Genomic DNA, 19,832 nt, shown 5'->3' with positions numbered 1-19,832 from the left:
CTCCTCTTTTTGCTCTCAGCTAGAAAGCTTGACAAATGACTTCATAAGTGAGTTATTGGCCTGGGAAGACAAAGGCTTAGGGAAGATTAGATCCAGGACAGAGGGAACTAGTCCTGCAGCAATGTACAAAGTCAATTTCAAGCCATTCCCAAGTCCTTCTCTCAAGCCCATGGAGAGGAGTCTGCTAGGTGGGCGGGGAGAGAGAGTCAATCTGAATATTCTGGTTGAGAATAGCTCATATTACTTGGTTAATTTCATTTGAAATTAAGAAAAAAATGCCTGAGGTATCAAGGTCCCAAAGAACTGGAATAAAAAAAAGCTCCATTCAGTGTCAGCAGAAACTGGCCATACCTACGAGAGATAGGTTTTTAAAGGAAGAATTGGAGTTGATTTAAGCAGTTGGGAGAGGGTGGAGCCCAGAATTGTTTCTGGAGGATTCTTAGGAGAGAAGTGGTTCCTTAAAGAAGTGGGAGGCAAGAGCTGGGGTTGTATCTTCACTTATTGCAAGTGCTTAATCCTCGGGACTTTCCAAAGACAAAAAACAGAAAGACAGCAAAAATAAAAAATAAAAAAAGCCACTATCTCCACCCTCAGAAGACCATGGAAAGAACCTTATTTCAGCCATGATTTGTAAATGGGAAGTTTCTCAACAGTTTAACTTCCCTTGGCTTTCCAGAGCCTTGATCTGCACTTGGATGGAAACCATATTCAGCTTGTAATTTTTCTCTGTAAACGTTGCCTAATTGAAATTGCTCACTGAAACGGGGGTGTTCCATCTGAACAAAACCCTCTTGGACTTGGCCGCTGGGGTTACAGAGTAGTGAGTTGTGTTGAAACTCCCCAGTAGAGCCAAAGGTCCTGTGACTTCCCAGAATCCACCAAGACTCTGGAAACAACCAGGAAAGTCTTTGAATGATTCACTCCAAAGCCCTGGCCCCATTGTTCATGGCCTCAAACTCCTCCAGAGTATGGAGAAGACTGAGGAACACTTTGACAAAAGGGGGTTGGGTGTTTTAAGTTATGACCCACCAGAAAGGACCACGGGGGAGTTAGGAAGGTCCTAAAAGGGACATAGATAGCTGGACAGTGAGGGAGAAGAGCTGCTCCGTGGTGGGTGCTGGGGATATTTGCAAAACCTCCCTAGAGGAACTCTCCTTCCTTCTCCTCGCTTCTTCCACCTCTCACCTCCCACTGGTTGTTAAACAATGTTTATTGATCTTCCATTGCCCAGCAACCTAGTCAATTCATCTCTTCCCTCACTCTCACTCACCCAACCTGCTTCCTGCCAGGCCAAACAAAAAAGATCCACTTCTGCTTCTTGGTGACTATGCAATTCTGCTCCCTCTCTCTCCTCTTTCTCTGTACCATTCTGGATAGCTAAGAAGTAGGCTTACCAAATTTGGAACAAACAAACAAACATGACACTCAATTACTTTTTGAATTTCAGGTAAGTAATGAATACTTTTTTTTTAGTATTCTTATGTCCCATGCAATATTTGTGACACACACTAAAAAACTATTTGCCTTTTATCGAAAATTCAAATTTATCTGGGCATTCTGTATTTTATCTGACAACCCAACTAAGGAGACAGGCCATGCGATCTTTTAGATGACAATGTGAAAGGACTACTGAGCTCATTCATCTCTAAGCAGCTGTCATCCAAACCTTTAGAAATTGTGCTTAGATAAATAAACATACTTCATCCATCCAGATTCACCATTTCTCCCAGGTTTTGGCCAAACGCCCCTATTTCCTGTCTAGGGGACACCATTCTAATGGTGGATGGAGGTTATGGAAGGGAGTGGACCCATTGAGTGGGAGGGGAGCAAACTGGGCAGACTAGAGCCGCTCACATGGTAAGAAACCTCTGTCCCTCATGGAGGTATTTTCTTACTGAACTCCTCAGCTCTCCACCCACTTGGAATAATGATCAGAGCTCATATGGAGAGAGCACATGGCATAAGCTACTGTGCCCTATATGCACAATCACATTTCATCCTCACAATAATCTACTAAACAGATGTCAATCCCATTTCCATTTTACAAATGCGGCTCAGAGAAATGGAGTAACTTGCCCAGGGTCAGATAACCAGTTAAGTGGCCCATACTGGATCCAAACCCAGGTCTGCCCAACTGCAGAGCCCCAAAAACCTCTAGGATAGCATGCTAAGAAGGCACCAGGCTAGGAGAAAGAGCTCACTGGGATCCCAGAAAGTAAAACAAGATAATCTGTAAAGCTCCTTTGGTACCTACTCCAACACTTCACAGTCCTGGTAGCATTGCATTTGTTTGCAGACTATGAGAGCTGCGGTGGTCCAGCCTCTGCACCTAGCACAGCACCAGTACATGGGGGCAGCTTTTAAAAAATGCTTAAGAAATGAAAGCAATGGATGTGTCAATAACATAGAGAGTCAGAGAAAGTGACTTTCTAACACCGCACAGAGAGTCAGGGAATGTGCCCAATGATGGTAAGCTCCCTTATTTTTTTCCGATACCCAGCTTCTGGCTGCCCTGTCCCCTCATGGTCTCCTCTGCCCTTCTCCCTCTTCCTTAAATCGCTCAGCTCTCAGTCCCAGTGACCCTCAAATTGCTCCCCAGAGAGAGCCTCCTGCTCCACCTAGAGGACAGCTGAGTCATCAGTTTTCTGAAAAAGGAGTGCAGGAGAGCCCAGCCATAGACAGGGAAGCAGAATCCCGGACCACCAGCTGGCCTACCTAAGACGTTCATCCCGTCCTTGAACTCCAAGCCCTTCTTGATAACCATCTTAGTCTCCTCCGGCACCTCGGTCACAGTCTCGTTCAACAGAGACACAACAGCGCTGGTTGCGTTGGCCTCCTCGTCTGGCGGTGGTGCAACCAGGACTTTCTTTGTCACTGTTTGAATCTAACAGAGTGAGGGGAAAAAAGGCATAAAGTTGAGGTTTGGCCTATGAGGTGAAAAAAAAAGCCTGGCTACTCATATATTTTAAGGTTCCCAACAGGTTAACAATAATTAAGAAATGCCAAAGCAAGGTTATGAAAACTGGAGAATATTTCCTATGTCTATTTACAAAGCAGTGTTTTATTATACACAGTGAGATACAATTGTCCTAATCACAGATAATTACAGAATTTTTATTTGTGCAAATTTATGGGGTACATGAGAAATTTTTTACATGTATACAATGTGTGATGATCAAATCAGGGCATTTAAGGTGTCTATCATCTGAGTACAATGCATTTTTTAAGTACAGTCATCCAACTCTGCTATCAAACATTGAATGAATTCCTTCTATCTTTCTGTATGTTTGTATCCTTTAAGCTACTTCTCTTCATCCTTTCCCTTTCCCCCACACTCACCCTTCCTAGCCTCTGTTATCTATTTTTCCACTATTTTTCCATGTGTTCAAATATTTTAGTTCCCACATATAAATGAGAAATGCAATATTTGTCTTTTTGTGCCTGGCTTATTTCACCTAAGATAACGACCTCCAGTCTTATCCATGTTGCTGCAAATGACACGATTTCATAAGTATAGAATGTATAAAAATAATTTGCAAATGTACTATAAGTACTATGGTCAATAATAGGACACAGTCTTATAAACTTGGGGGATAAATGTTTTCTTTCACTCCTATGATTGTAGCTCAGAAACAGTATGAGACATCTAACTTGGATGCTCTTCCCAATTGTGAGACCTAGTAGATGATCCTTCCAGTTGTGATGGTCCTTCCAGTTGTGATGGTCCTTCCAGTTGTGATGGGCCCTGGGTCTGGTTAGGAATAGAAAGCCTTGGCAGGGGTCAGATCAGCAACTCATGATCCACCTGTTTTCCCCCCAACCTGGTCCCCACTGGATAGGGGCATCACAGGCTGCCTCAGTTTGGGCTCCTTCTAGAGCCAGGCTCGGCTGGAAATCTCCATCTGGGCACCAAGAGTGCCAGCTGCCAGCAGCCACCATGGCAGGAGCATTTGCTCATATTTCAGATCCAAATTCAAGGTGGGAAGACAGCCGCTCCTTCTGAGCAGTGATGCCAAGCCTTGCTCAATGTTCCCCAAGCATCTCTGTCAGATGACTCACAAGGAACCTCTCCCGCTATTCCTCGACATCCATGGCAGTGGTCCTATTTTTAAAGGTGCCAGGCACCCTACATGCAGAGTGCTATAAAAATCCACATCTGAGGCTAAAAAACACCACCTCCAGGGGCATTAAAATAGAACTCAATGCAGAATCCTAGAATGTCAGTGCCGGCATGTAGTAGGTAACAGATGGCTGAACCCTGAATAGATACGGAAGAAGATGCATGGGAAAGTCAAGTGACTTGTTGGACGTCATGGAGGTATGGGCAGAACTGGGGCTTCAACTCAGATGACCTCACCTCCATTGAGTTATTTCCACAGGCTGTGCTGTACGTTAAGCTATAGGGATCCAATCCTACTGTGCTGGGCTCCATAGGAAGCAAAGCTGCACTGCCAGTTATCCAAAATGGAAGGGAAGGGAGGTCAGTGTTCTCTGAGGAGAGGAGGGTGCTCTCTTCTAGCCTGGCCACATGTACTAGTGCAGGGAGAGAGGAAGCCTAGGGCCAGCTGTGTGAGGGAAGAACAGGCAGCCCACTTCTCCCCTCAATGTGGCCCCTTCATCTGGGCAACATTGGTGTGAAGAGTGAATGCAGGAAGGATCACAAGAGAAGCTTCTGTGAACAGCAGAGTCATGCTCCCAGGAAAGAAAAGGGGACCAAAGTCAACTGTCAACCTATCCTAAGAATGCTAAAGAAGCCTAAATTGGTTTAAAAGAGAAATACTCATGGATCTAAATGAATGGTGGCTGTCAGGATCGGGCAGGAGGCCAGCTGCTACCTGTTTTACATCCATTATGTCTTAGGTCAACAGTAGCCCCTCGACTCAAAGGCAGCTTGCTAGTTAGTTGCTGAGGCAGGATTCAAGATGAGTTATGCTTGACTCCAGAAATCCAGATTCCAAATAGCACAGGCCAATAGTGTAAGTTGAAGCTGAGGAGATAGGAACATTGAACACAGGCCTAGTTCTCTGCCTGAGTTCCTGATTCACAGAACCTGTTTGGTTGCACAACTTCATGTATTTGCTGTTTTAGTCTGTTTTGTGCTGCTACGACAGAATACCTAAGACTGGATAATTTATGATAAACAGAAATTTATTTTTTCACCATTCTGGAGACTGGGAAGTACACAATGAAGGTATCATCATCGGGCAAGAGTCTTCTTGCTGCATCATTACATGGAAGAAGGTAGAAAGGCAAAGAGAGGCACAAAGGAGCCAAACTCATTCTTTTATAGCAGCATTAATCCCATCCATGAGAGCAGAGACCTCATGGCCTAATCACCTCCCAAAGGGTCCACTTATCAATATTGTTAAAATGGCAACTAAATTTCACCATGAATTTTGGAAGGGACAGACATCCAAAGCATAGCAGGTGCCAACTCCAGTCTCCCCGACCCTAAGCCACCATCATGTCTCACTGTAAAACCTGCAAAACCATAAACTTACCTACTCAGCTTTCTTCTTGTCTACATACAGTCTACAGATAAGTGTGGCTATCTATAGCCCTGTCTGTATCCTTAGCTTCCCCTGGCCCACCAAGTCATGCCTGAGCTGAGTTCACCTTCCTCCAGTCTCTGTACCCCCAACACTGGCCTCACACAGCCTCCTTTTTCTTCTCTGAACATTATAAGTACTTTTCAGCCTCTGCATACGTGTGCCTCTACTGAGAAGCATCTTTCCCCAGCTCTTTGTAGGCCTAACTCATTCTGATCCCCTATCCTCTCAGCTCAAACATCTCCCCTAGTTACCACCAGCCTATCATCCTGCCTCTAGCCCTCAGAGAACACCTGTCTCAGTGTTTAAGTCTCTTCTGTGTTTCCCTGATGTTTATTTTGGTCTACCTCCCTCCCCTTTAATGTAAGTGAGCTCCTTGGGGCAGGGACCTCATCTCTCTCCTCCCCCATGGCATCCTTGTGCAAAGCAGACAGCCTGGCAGCCCGTCCTGCTCACAAGTATTGGCCGAGTGAACATACACAAATCACTGAATTTTCTGGAGGAAAAGAACCCATGCTCTTTTCCTTCAGAATTTAAACTTGAGATATTTTAAAAACAGGTGATTCTGGGTTTAATATTGTAAGGCCATATCTTACAGCCAGTTACTCTCTTGGAAATCTCACTTTAGTTCAGAGTAAGCCCCAAATAGCAAGCAGGAGACCTCCCTGCTCACAAAGACACAGGGACCTGACTTGGGCAAACCAGGCCCTGTCACCTGGGAGGAGGCAGTCTCCTCTCTGGGGGGAGCTCATCTTTCTCTTTACATCTCTGTTTCTAACTCTGGTCAGGGAGCCTCCTCCACTCAAGACAGGTTATTTTAAATCACTTCTAGCTGTACTCATGCACACAGATGTTTCTCATGCACCCTTTCTCTCTGGAAATGCCATGTCCCTTTAAAAGAGTTTCCTGTCTCAAGTCCTCCTCAGTGCCTTCCTCCCAGGCCTAAGGAATCTGTTCCCATTCTCTCCCTGAGGTGGATTCTACACCATTCTTCTTCAGGTTGTCCTAACCCAAAGGGACCTTGATCCTGAGCCTACCGGGGGACCAAGGCTCAATCCTCATATGAATTTTGGCAAAGGAAAGTTGGGGTCAGGGCCAGGATGGGGAAGGGAATGGCTCATGTCTTTATTCCAGAGTGGCAGACAGCACCTCTCGCCATGGGCAGCTGCATGCAAAGACTGCCCATCCACCGTAACGCTCACCGAGTGTGAGTGTAGCCAGCTCCACAAAAGTTCACTCCAAGACCAGAGCAATAGCTCCAGGAGCCTGCCTGCTTCTTGGTCCTGCCTTCCTGTTTTCACAGAGCATGGCATGACCAGGCACAGAACTGAGTCCAAATCTGTCCTTCCCAGGCCCTCCCATGCTCCACTCTCCCCCAGTCTACTACCAGCTCAGCCTCCTGCAGCTGCGATCCCAGAACACTCTCTCCAAAACGTTAAGAATGGACAGCACCCAATTGTGTGTCTCACTCTAAAGCAAGTCAATTCATCTTTCTGAGCAGGCTGGCTGAGGGGCAAACATGCTATACAGATGGAGCCCAGTAAGCACCTTCTCCTCCAGCTTATTTCTATTTATTTCTGCATCCAACTTCCCTGGCCTGGAGTGGTTTCCTTTAATATAGGTCCATGCTACATGTACCACTAAAATGGTATCTGAAACTAGGGAACAGAGTAATCTGGGTTCAGCAATGGTTAAGGACTACATTTTGGAGACAGCTAGGAATACACACTTTTCTTCTAAGCTACCTGTGTCCTAAGCTCATTCTTCTGTGCTTGGAAATGGCTGAAGGAGACTGCTTGGTTTTAGCTTAGTTTCTACGCAGGTTCATGGGAACTGGCGTGTGTGGAGTGTGTTCTAGCCTAAGCAGGCCTTGGGGCTAGAAAACAGGGTAGTGGATGGTGCCTACTCAGCTAACTCAGTGGCTCCACTCAGCAGAATCACCTATTTTTTAAAAATCCCAAGTTTAAAAAAATGTATAGGCGTGTATGCAGCAGGCAAGAGTGTACATTGCTAAGGAATCTGTACCCACTGCTACATACTTTTGTAGTGCCATTTTGCAACAGCCAGCAAACTCAAAATATAAAACTCCTGTCAGGGCATTTTTACTTCTAGGAATTTATCCTTTAAAAATATTATGCAATCATGAAAAAAGAGATGACTTTAAAACATTGTTCAATGAAAAAGTCAAATGTAACATTTTATGAACAATGGAGTACCATTGGGTTAAATTCTTGTTTTGTTTGTTTGTTTGTTTTGAGACAGTATGCCACTCTGTCTCCCAGGCTGGAGTGCAGTGGCTCTGTTCACTGCAACCTCTGCCTCCCAGGCTCAAGGAATTCTCTTGCCTCAGCCTCCTGAGTAGCTGGGATAACAGGCATATGCCACCACACCCAGCTAATTTTTGCATTTTTGGTAGAGATAGGGTTTCACCACGTTGGCCAGGCTGGTTTTGAACTCCTAACCTCAAATGATCCCCCTGCCTTGGCCTCCCAAAGTGCTGGGATTATAGGCATGAGCCACCACGCCTGGCCAGGGTTGAACGCTTTTAAAGATTATGCACACTTGCATATGTGGCAAAAGAAAAATATAGGGGAGGAAACAACATTCTCAACAGAAGTAGCTCTAGAGAAGGGAAAGTAGAAGCTTCTAACTTTTACTTTATGTACTTCTATACTTTCTAAATCTTTCATAATCTGCATGTATTACTTCCACAATTTAAAAAAATACCCAAGCTCCAGATTCATCCCTTGGAGATTCTGATTGTGTACGGTATTTGTATTTTCTTAAAAGTGCCATTGATGGTTTGGCTTTACTGCCAAGTTTAAGAACCCCTGTGTACTCTAGAAGGTTGTGGGCAAGGCTAATGAAAATATGCCCATGGATGACTCAAAGACACATTTCCCAGCCTCATGCACAAAAAGGAAAGGAAGAGATAGATATAAGGAGAGAGAGAGAGAAAAAAGGAGGACAATCCCAGAGCAAAAAGATATTAAGTGAGCTGGAAAAAAAAAGGAGGTTTAAAAAAGTTAAAATCAGGAGACTCCAATCCCAAGATCCTGCCCTAAACCACCTCATAGAATCCCTGGGCCTAGACAGAGATAATTACATATTAAGAAAATTTCTACCAGAGTTGATCTGCTAAAATAGACTCTTTTTTTTTTTTTTTTTTTTTTTGAGATGGAGTCTCGCTCTGTCACCCAGGCTGGAGTGCAGTGGCCGGATCTCAGCTCACTGCAAGCTCTGCCTCCTGGGTTTACGCCATTCTCCTGCCTCAGCCTCCCGAGTAGCTGGGACTACAGGCACCCACCACCATGACCGGCTAGTTTTTTGTATTTTTTTAGTAGAGACGGGGTTTCACCATGTTAGCCAGGATGGTCTCGATCTCCTGACCTCATGATCCGCCCATCTCGGCCTCCCAAAGTGCTGGGATTACAGGCTTGAGCCACCGCGCCTGGCAAAATAGACTCTTAAGTTACCGCCTTGATAACTTAGAGGACTGGAGAAGAGAGAACATCTGAACTCTGGATTACCTGTTGAAAGCAGGCTTGGACAAGGTTTTCAGGGAAGAGATTTCGAATAAGGTCCAAGAAGGCATCCAGGCTGGACACTTCATCGTTCTTCTTCCCAGGCCCCAGCTGCTTCTTGAGCTTGGGATTCCCTGGATGGATAGCCAAGACCAGAATGACCCCCAGCACTGCGGCGATGATGGTTGTGGACATGTAATACACCATGGCTCTTGTGCCCAAGCGGCCACTAGCCTTAGCATCCAGGCCTGACAACCCTGGATTGAAAAGAAATGCAGAAGGATTAATTCTATTACATTTGTGCTAATGACCTATGTCTACATTTCTATGACATTGGCTTCATATTACTCAAATGTGTTAATGGCTGATTAAATCCCCTACTGTAGTCTTCCCTCAGTATCGATGAGGGAATTGGTTCTGGTACTCCCAACAGATACCAAAATCTGCAGGTCCTCAAGTCCCTTCTGTAAAATGGTGTAATATTTGTATATAACCTATGCATATCCTCCTATCTACTTTAAACCACCTCTAAATTATTTACAATACCTAATACAATGTAAATGCTATGTACATAATTGTTATACTATATTTTTAAACTTGCATTATTTTGTATTTTTTATTAGTTTTTTTTCTCAAATATTTTCAATCCTCACATGAGGGACTCACAGATATGCAGGGCCGACTGGACTGAATATTTGGTCAATCTCATAGTTTATCATTCTATTTTCCGGGGAGATTTTCAAGATTTTACAGAACTGGGAGAGTTGAAGATTCTCCTGTTTAGAGTTTACGAATGGTCTGTGACAACTTTTTTGTCAGTCTGCAATAATGAGTTAAAATAAAGTTGAAGACAACCCATTTTTAATTCTGAGATTATGTTCTTTCCACTTTTTTTTTTTTTGGTCTTAACATATCCTTTCTTTTATGAAGCAATGCGATGGTGCTGGTACATGCTAGTTTTTAACTTGTTTATTTATTTAGGTTTTAATGTCCTCACTTGGAAGACTAAAAAGTTAGTAGCTCTGTCCCACGCTCAAAATGTCTTTTGAATATATTACTGGTAACTGACATGGAGAGTCTGAGAATGAAGATTTCGCCCAGTCCTCTCATTTCTCCGAGGTGAAGCATGAAGATCCACGTTCCCAGCCTCATGCAGGGATTAGGGAACACCCTGTGAAGCACCCTGCCAATGGTGGGCACTTCATCTATACCTAGGGAGGTTAGAGGAAATTCCAAGCAAATTAACAAAAACTCCAGCCCCACTGGGTTTTTTTCCAATTGTTTCTTCAATGTGTCCACTTCCTGGTTTCAGTTCCTGCTTTTACCAGAAAGAGAGATTGAACCCCTTTTTGGGGGTCAGTCTTTTTTGCTGTGGGGGAGGAAGTTAGTGATGTGAGCTGCTCTAAATTAAGCTGACCTACGTATGACCTACTTCTCTTTACAAGCTAAAGTCTAATTCTAGCCAATGGGAGCTAGGTTTCCCCACCAAGTTGGCCAATGTATGATCTGTTAACAGGCCTAGAGAACATTTTATCTGGTTTAGAGAGGAGCATTCATGGTAAATGCACCATTTCACTCAATCTAGCGTTGAATGATAAGATCCCACTAAGCCCCTAAGTGCCTGATTCTGAGTTCCAGCATTTCAGGTACTGGGGTCACTGGTCAACCAGCTGAGGCTGTCTGACAACCCAGCTCAGCCCCTGAATCTCCTGGAGTGACCAGAGCCTTGCCAGTCCAGGGGGATAACTTCTCCAGATCACTTAGCTGGCTGGTACCCAAATTTGGACCAAAGCTTGGCTTCCTGCCCTTAACTCAGAGCTTAGTCTCCAAAGGGCACCAATTTATACCCTGTTTCAGCAATATTATTTGGTAAGGAGGAAAATATCAGTATAAGCCCACAGAGGAGGACCAAATTCTTTCAAATACAGTAATTAATTATTTTAGTCAAAAATAAGTGAACATGATGCCACATATTAGGAGTACTTTTGTTCTGAAAAACTCAGAGGACTTTCATACCTAGCATTTCATTTATTTTTAATGCCAACCTCCCTCTATTCCCGATTAAAATAGTAGAAAGTTTCCTTTTCCATTTATTACCTTTATCAGTATCTGGACAAAATACAATTTAGAATGGTGAGAAAAGTAGACATTAAAAATTAAGGCCAGGTATGGTGGCCCATGCCTATAATCCCAGCACTTTGGAGGCTGGTGGATCATGAGGTCAGGAGTTCGAGACTAGCTTGGCCAATATGGTGAAACCCTGTCTCTACTAAAAATACAAAAATTAGCCAGGCATGGTAGCACACGCCTGTAGCCCCAGCTACTCAGGAGGTTGAGGCAGGAGAATCGCTTGAACCCAGGAGGCAGAGGTTGCAGTGAGCCGAGACTACACCACTGCACTCCAGCCTGGACAACAGAGGGAGACTCTCCCTCTCAAAAAAAAAAAAAAAAATTAAAACCACTAGAGGTATCATCACTTGTAACATGTGGCTGTGTTTCCTTTTCTTTTTTTTTGCTGGAGAGAAAGACAAATAGACTTGACCAATTGATGGCAAGCTTTTATTTCTTTAGGGTTGATTATCCCCATTTCAGAGACAGGAAAACCAAAGCTCTGAAGTGAAATGACATAGACGATCACTTTCCCTCAACCAAATTGAGATTCTAGTCAATCCAAAAGCTGGGGCAGGAGTATGACCCATGTTAACCAGGCACTGGTGAGGTCATCTTACCTGTGATTAAACTGGAGATGATTAGAGGGAGAATGAGCATTTTTAGCATCCTCATGAGAATATCCCCTGGGAAGGCTATTAACATAACCACATCAGGGTGGATGGGAGATGCCAAGCGAAGAAGCCCTCCACATACTGCTCCCAGGATGACACCTAAAAGGAAGGGGAAAACAATCTGAATTTGTTTTTTGCCCTCGTCAAATGACTAACTGTAGACACTTATTTCAGCAACATTGACCTTTCTCATGCTTCTGCAGTATTAGATGATGAGCAATGTGTAACAAAAACAACATTTGATAAGTGAAGCTGATTTTGTTGACTAGCGAGAAGACTTTCTATCCCTCCAACTATTCTAAAAAAGTCAACACCCAAAGAGTCAAGGAGAACCTTCTCAAGGCTTTATGAAAGTGCACACTGGCAACTTGACTCTAACTTCTTTGAGGCTATTTGTCTACTTGGAGCCAGAAATTGTCCATAGAAATAAACCATAAGGGGCTGGGCACAGTGGCTTATGCCTATAATCCCAGCACTTTGGGGGGCCAAGGTGAGTGAATCACCTGAGGTCAGTGAGACCGGTCTGGCCAAAACAGTGAAACCCTGTCTCTACTAAAAATACAAAAATGTAGCTGGGGGTGGTGGCGGAAACCTGTAATCTCAGCTACTCAGGAGACTGAGGCAGGAGAATCGCTTGAACCCGGGAGGTGGAGGTTGAAGTGAGCTGAGACGGCACCATTGCACTCTAGCCTGGGCAAAAAGAGTGAGACTCCATCTCAAAAAAAAAAAAAAAAAGAAAGAAAGAAATAACTCACAAGGACAGATATTGCTTCCTCACCCAGCCCAAGCTTGGCCACATGGCATGGCATTTAATGTGTGTCTTCTCATTGTAACTGGAGACCAGATGAAAAGAACATTTAATTGACCAAGCTAGTGTGAATTCTATTTTTTTCTTCCTATCTATTTTCTTTGGCTTCCAATAATTTCCCCATGGCTCACTCTCAAGGCTTGTCCTTGACTTCTGTGTCCTTTTACATAGTTTTTAGATTGCTGATCTTATGGGAGCTCAAGAATGGAGTCTAAAATATTTAATTTTGGAGGAAACAATTTAGGCAGAGATGCTGGCAGGGATCTTTCACTTTACAGACTCAGATCTCAGAAGAAAAATTTTAGATCTCTGCAAATGGGTGGCCAACATGAATGACTCTTGCAGAAACCACAAGTTGAGTCAGTACCACTGGCCATAATGGAGGGAGGGAGTTCCAGGAATGCAGGCTACGGTGTTAATTCCATGGATGTAGAGGGAGTCATGTGGCTGCAAGCCTGACTCTTTTTCTTCTGCAGGTGAAAATCATACTCTCCAACTTCTTCAAGTCCTGTGATGAATTAGATGTGGTTACATGGTGGGTAACCTTTGGAAAACCTAACCATGCCTGTGGTTTCTTATTAAGTGAACTTAGCTGTGGTGAGCTCCCAGTCCTGATCCTGGGCCACTGGCAACCAAGGCATCTATCTCAAAGGAAAGGTCATGGAATAGAGGGGTTCAGGTGGGTGTGTGTGGGTGGGTGGGAGGGTGGGAAGGACAAGTTGTTCATTGCTTCTCTGTGTAACCTAAGTGAGAGCTGAAGAACAAGGGAGGGATTGAAAAAGGAAATGGTGTGGTTGTCATTATAAGAAACTGTATCTCGCCCCATTTTCAATAAACCCTCATGGGAAACTTAAGACCAAGATTGCATCAACAGCCTGAGAACAACCATCACCTGGGTGAGGCCTGAAGCAGAGGAGGAGGACTTGCTACATGGAGCTGTATCAGATTAAGGCATTGGGGCAAACATCTTCCGCACTGACCTCATTAGCCAATGTGCCCAAATTACCTAAATTAATGATGTGTCTGGAGAAGCTCAGACCTTGGGAGCCATTTTAGTGTGGTTTTGTGCAATACTTGGGCTTATCTTGATGCAGGTGGTTCTCTAAACATGGTCCATGGACCACTGCTTTGGAACTGCCTAGAAGGTTTGCTAATATGTAGACTGCAGGGCCTCATTTCAGATGGCCCAAAGCAAAGTCTCCATGAGTATAGGAATCCACATGCCAACATTCTCACAAGATGCTTACTTGCAAAAAATTTAAGAACTACTAGAATCCAAAGGAGAACGAATGGCTAAAGGAGGTAAGGAGGAAAATTGTATCACTGAAGCCTGGGTAGACAGGACCCTAGGCAAACCATGTGGCTTCCTTTCTGGTGGAACGACTGGCTGCTGAGACCAGCTGCCCCACAGAGCCAGGAGAGTCCCAGAGAAGAGGGGACTGGGGGTGGGGTGGTGCAGATACCTACCAAACACCGTCAGAGTGAGCAGGAGATTCTTCCCCAGCTTGTCACACAGGCGCAGGCCCAGGTGTCGGTGCTTGGGTTCCTCCGAGCTGAGGTGACTGTCGTGCATTCGCACTTCCACCTGCTTGGGCATATTGTTGGCACTGGAACAGAAGTGAAGGCAGAGATTAGAAAGACTGGCACCTCCCCTATACAGTTTCAGGGGCTAGATGAGGAGGAACCTCTCCAGGTACAGTTGGAATCTGGAACCATCTGCAGGAAAGTAAAAGTAAGTGTGACTCAGGGTCACCTATAAGCAGGACAGTAGGACACACTGAGAACTGATGTGGATCCTCCCAGTAAAGGAAAGGAACACTACATGCAATGGTAGGGTCTTCCAAAGAGTTGCCCCCCATAGTAACTTAGGGAAGGAAGTTACCATGTTACAGAGCCTTTACTTGAGTCTTGACCAAGGTTGCAAAGGCTAAAATAAATAGAGATCCAAATCCAGATAGGTCTGGCTCCAAAACCTGAGCTATTTTGTTCTTGTAACAACAGCAAAAAGGTGAGTCATACTTGAGTTACATCAACTTTAAAATGTCTCCAAGCTCAAGCCTTCCCCATCCTGACATGTGAAAGTCACAAATGTTGATCATCCAAGCTTTACCTCTTTTTTGGAAAAGATGGTTTACATAGTAAAAAAAAAAAAACAAAAAAAAAACACTCAACCTATTGTGGCTTTTAAAAGGTCACCTACATTATCAAGACTACTAAACTGGCCAAGAGCTAATACCACTTAGAATCTAGAAGTATGGTTTTAAGAAGTATTTTGATCACCTCCAGCTATGGTTGCAGCCAAGCCCTTTTCTGGGTAAACCCCAGGTACGCCTAAGCCATCCTGGGAGTCTGCCCAAAGGAGCCCTTGCTGGGGTAATGGGCATACTTCGTCCTCAGCTTTGTCATTTCCCTGGCCAATAATATTCCAGATGTAAGCTTGGGGATTGCCATAGGGAGGCCAGTTTTTCACTTTCATATCTTAGGACATTTTTTAGCTGCTGTTTACAATCACCATCATTTGATAAAAGAAAAAAAATAAATAAGCCTTTCACACCTAGAAAGAGAGGTGTCTCTGAACAGATGACAGTGCCTTCAAGACAGGGAGGTGTTGCCCTTATCCAGATAGTCTTGTCATAGACTGGAGAAAATTTCCTTTGGAACCAACACCAAGCTGCAGACCTGTGTTTTGAAATAACTGGTTATAATGGGAATAGTGTGGGTTTTGGAGCCAGAGGGCCTTGGCTTCAAATCCTGACTCCAACTCTTGCTAGTTGTGTGGGGTGTAGAAAGAAAAGCCTGATGCCTACTTGATAAAAGTTAAACAAAAATATGCTAGCATAGTACCTTTCTCCAGTGTACACAAAGAAGAGACACTTAACACCCATCAGCTTCATGGCAAGGATGACATTTTGTTCAGGGGGCTTACCCACTTGCACTGCCATTCCAGCAAGATACCAAGACCTAAGCTTCCAGTCTCAGAGTTAAGACCTGGAACCCAAATACAACTACTTGCTTTTTCATAACAGGCTGCCTAATATACTCGCTACCCAAATGTTTTAAAATTAGGAATAACGTTGCATGATCAGATGAGAATGTTAGTCAAAATATAAGCTTCCTAGTCTCCCCTTAATGGCCGAATTTTCTACTCATCTAGTTAATTTCTGAGGCAACTTCTGGTTTCCTGACATATGTGTGCACTAACAATCCCTCAGACCGTCTGAAAAAGAAAATAGGGTATGACTGCCCACAGCAGGTGGGTGAGGGCCTTTCTGATCAGTGAGCAATAAATACCACTTCCTCCTATCACCAAGTGAAACAGACAGAAAATTCACTTTACAACACAGCAGGGGGAAATGATCAAAATGATCTTTTTAACATGGATAGACCATATTTCTATGTTTACAGTGGGATCTTTTTCCATTTTTAAACATGTCTCCAGCCAGTAATATGAAGCTCTAAAGCAGGAAATGTCGAACAAAGAATGGAGGTAGTATGTGTTCTGAAATGGTGAATGTATTTCCTTAGCCAGCTCTTGGCCAAACTCTCCAGTCCCCTTGAGATCATTAATCTCTTTGCCTTCTGCTTCATTTGAATCCCTCCTGCCATTGAAATGAGAATCAGGCACATGGTTGGTATTCAAGTAAAACTAGGAAGTATTTAAAGCAACCATTCCGGCAAGATCCATATGATGTAATGGAAGTGTCAGGCATCAAAACAGCCACGTCAAAGTGAAAACACACAAACAATTAGGTTAGCATATACACCCAACCCGGCAACATGGTTGGATGCCTGTGCCACACATTTCTTTGTTTACAATATTGCTGCTTCTTTAATGGTTTGTTTTTTAGGCCATAACAAAATGTCCCTGAAGTCCTGAATCAAAATAGCCACATCAAAGTGACTACATCAAAATACTGTAAACCCACAAATATTTATTGAGAGAATTTCCGTGAGTTGCCCTCTTGGAATTAAACAGATATGGAAGACTTGTAAGAGTCCTTGATGCTTGCATATAGAAAATAATTTTAAAGGTAATTCAGGGACTCATCTTGCAGCTGGAAACACAGAGAGTCCCCCAAGAACTCTCTGTAAAAATTCTGACTAATCTAAAATTTCCAACTATTCTAATTAGTCTAACTAATCACTACAGCTCCCAGAACACAAAGAGAGACTGACATGGGAATTATCACGTAATATAGCATGATTATATAATGTATATAGAATATTATATAATATAGAGCTGCTTCTAAGCCTATACACCTTTAGAATAAGATGTAAGTTTTTAAAAATGTGTTCACACAAACAGCTATATAAATGCTGATTGCAAACACACCTGGTAACAGTGACAATAACAGGGATAACTTATATTTATTGAGTGTTCTCTATGTGTCAGATACTATACTCAGTAATGGGTATGGTACAATCTTTACTCTTAAAGAGCCTTTACTCAGAGAGAAAACATAAAGCACGTTGTACTGTAATTGTCTGCTTTATGTACAGGCCCTGAGCAAGCTTGCAAAGGAGTCTATGGGAAATCATAAGAACAATGCCTAACCCAGGTTCAGGGAAGAGGAAGGGATGTTCAAGAAGGGGTTCCAGAAGGGGCCAAGACCTGAGTCAGCTCTTGAAGGAAGGATTTAATTTAAATGCCTGCATTCTCCACCAGTCTATGAACCCCAGGAGGGCAAGATTGTGATCTTTAACACCTAGTACTGAGAGCTTAATCAATGTTTGCCAAAAGAAATTGAGAATTGAAAAGTAGCTCTAAAATGGCCCCGTGCTTGCCCCTGGGAATAAGGCCCTTCTGCAGACAGACTGGCAGCATGCCACTTCAGTCAGATTCTGACCATTCTTGCATTTATTCCACAAATTTCTAGTGGGCCCATATTACAGGCCCCATACTGTTGTCAATGTTAAAGATATTGCAATAAACAAAAAGAGCCCTTGATATCACGGAGCGTGCACTTTAGTGAGAGAACAAATACGTAGATAAATACATTTTAAGTAGTGAGAAGTGCTGGGAGGGGGGTTGTATTAGTTCATTCTCACTCTGCTAATAAAGACATACCTGAGACTGTGAAATTTACAAAGGAAAGAGGTTTAATTGACCCACAGTTCGGCATGGCTTGGGAAGCCTCAGGAAACTTACAATCATGGTGGAAGGGGAAGAAAACGTGTCCTTCTTCGCATGGTGGCAGCAAGAAGAAGTGCCAAGAAAAAGGGGGAAAATGCCCTTATAAAACCACCAGATATCATGATAACTCACTCACTATCATGAAAACAGCATGAGGGTAACTGCCCCCATGATTCAGGTATCTCCCACGGAGTCCTTTCCACGACACATGGGGATTATGGGAGCTACAATTCAAGATGAGATTTGGGTGGGAACACAGCCAAACCGTATCAAGGGTGAAGGAGAAGGATAGTAGTGTGTGGGGAGGCAGCGTGATTTTGTATCAAGTGTCCGGGGAAGGTGTCTATGATGAAGGGACATTTGAATAGAAACCTAGAAGAAATGAGGGGTCTCCTCAAGTATTTTATGCAATTTGTCTAGAGCTTAGCAAATAAATGGAACATACACAATTTGGAAATCTGTCTTACTACCTAGATCCCAAAGCTCCCACCCAGATGCACACCCTGGGGTCCACGTGTTGATTTTTACATGGATTCAAATGAATATGTAATAAGTAATGCTGGGTCCTATCACCATCATGAATATTATGAGGGTGTAAATGACTATCCCAGCTCCCCCTAAGAGAAACAGTTACCAGGAAGAGGTGAGTTGGATATAGGTGGAAAGCCTAAGGTCACAGCAGCCAGCAGATTTGCTCCCATGGCAATAAGCAGAAAGTGCCAAATCTGGTCTGGGAAGTCCATCGGATACACAGTAAGATGTCCAGTGTGCACACTTACCCCTTTACTAATAGTCCCTTCCTACATCCTGTAGCTGTGCACACAGAACAAAGCAATAAAACCCAGGTGGGATTTGGGTCCACCAAATCCATCAAGGCTAGTGCTCTCTGACACTGCCTGCCGTCCGTGTTTCTACTTGAGTGCCTCCTGAATGGAGGAATATTAGCAATGCAATGCCTTAATGTTGGAAGTTCCAGTGCGCCAACTCAGACCGATCTCTCGAATGGCCTCCACTGCCCAACAAAGTAAGGCCATGTGGTGGGACAGCTGTTGGGGGATAATTAAAAACTTTTAACAATGAGCCTATAATTTCCTTCAGCCTTAGCCTCTCCATTGAATTATTTAAACAGCTGTTAATTTTGCAATCGTTGCCCAGTTCTTTCTCATGCAAATCCACGTGAGTCCTGTTTCAAGGCAAGCTCAGCTTATCGTGCAAATCATCCTCTGTGACTCAGAAGGGAACGTGTAACGGGGCTAACGCTAAGTTTTAAACTATTCTTAGAACCTGCTTTTCATTAGCATTCAATTTCTCTTGCTTTGCCAAGAGCCTCTAATAATAGGCTCATTAGATGTGGTGTTGGATTCAGATTTCCTGCTGCACACTTCAGTGTCACCTTAGCTGGCACCAGACTCTTTTTCCCACCTTCACTGATTTGATGAGGTGGCAACAGAACACTCCCCAGGGAGCCTAAAAGCAACTGGTGTGTTTCTCCTGGAGGATGTGTGTGGGGTTTGCAATGGGCTTCACCCACCTGTCTTTCCACTGCTGACATCTAACCTCCCCTCTCTGGCCCCAGGCTTCAGGATCTGGGGAGGTACTGGGGAGCCAATGATGTCCAGAAATTGCCCTACTGGAAGACACTAGGTCACCCTAGTATCAAGAACAAAAACAGTGCTCGTAGCAGGGCCTCTCGCCTAAGACAGTTGTTGTATTTGGATAAGAAAAATGGAAATACCAGTGATGTCAGCTCGAGCACCAAGAACAAGGAGGTAGAGATTTCAGCTTTGATTGTCCCACATCCAGGATATCCCCAGCTCCCTGAAGAATGCCACCCCTGCTGTAAAAGGGCCTGAAACTCTAAGACTTTCTGGCATTTCCAACAACCTGCAAGTCCCTCCACCCTTCCTAGATCCTGTAAGACCTGCCTTAACTGTGTCAAAGATGCTTACCCACCAAGATGTCAGTCTCTCTCTGACAGATACTGTGTTGTCACAGATCCTGCAAATGAAACTTAAAGGGTCACAGCCTCTAAAG

General features: G+C 43.8%; 1 protein-coding gene across 3 annotated transcripts in view; it reads right to left on the bottom strand.

Annotated features, from left to right (window-relative positions):
* Positions 1 to 19,832, bottom strand: part of LOC105471559 (solute carrier family 1 member 2) — a 169,564-nt gene that overhangs the window by 48,608 nt on the left and 101,124 nt on the right. For all 3 annotated transcript variants that reach the window (XM_071074880.1, XM_011724095.3, XM_011724096.3), the window contains exons 2-5: positions 14,132 to 14,271; positions 11,803 to 11,955; positions 9,080 to 9,330; positions 2,716 to 2,884 (exon numbers count right to left, since the gene is read on the bottom strand). In XM_071074880.1, coding sequence (XP_070930981.1) covers positions 2,716 to 2,884; positions 9,080 to 9,330; positions 11,803 to 11,955; positions 14,132 to 14,261 — 703 coding nt within the window. In that variant the 5' untranslated portion in view covers positions 14,262 to 14,271. The remainder of the gene's footprint in view (positions 1 to 2,715; positions 2,885 to 9,079; positions 9,331 to 11,802; positions 11,956 to 14,131; positions 14,272 to 19,832) is intronic.

This window comes from Macaca nemestrina, chromosome 12 (genome assembly GCF_043159975.1).
Source record: "Macaca nemestrina isolate mMacNem1 chromosome 12, mMacNem.hap1, whole genome shotgun sequence".
NCBI lineage: Eukaryota > Metazoa > Chordata > Mammalia > Primates > Cercopithecidae > Macaca > Macaca nemestrina.
This window is presented reverse-complemented; position numbering and strand designations above follow the sequence as displayed.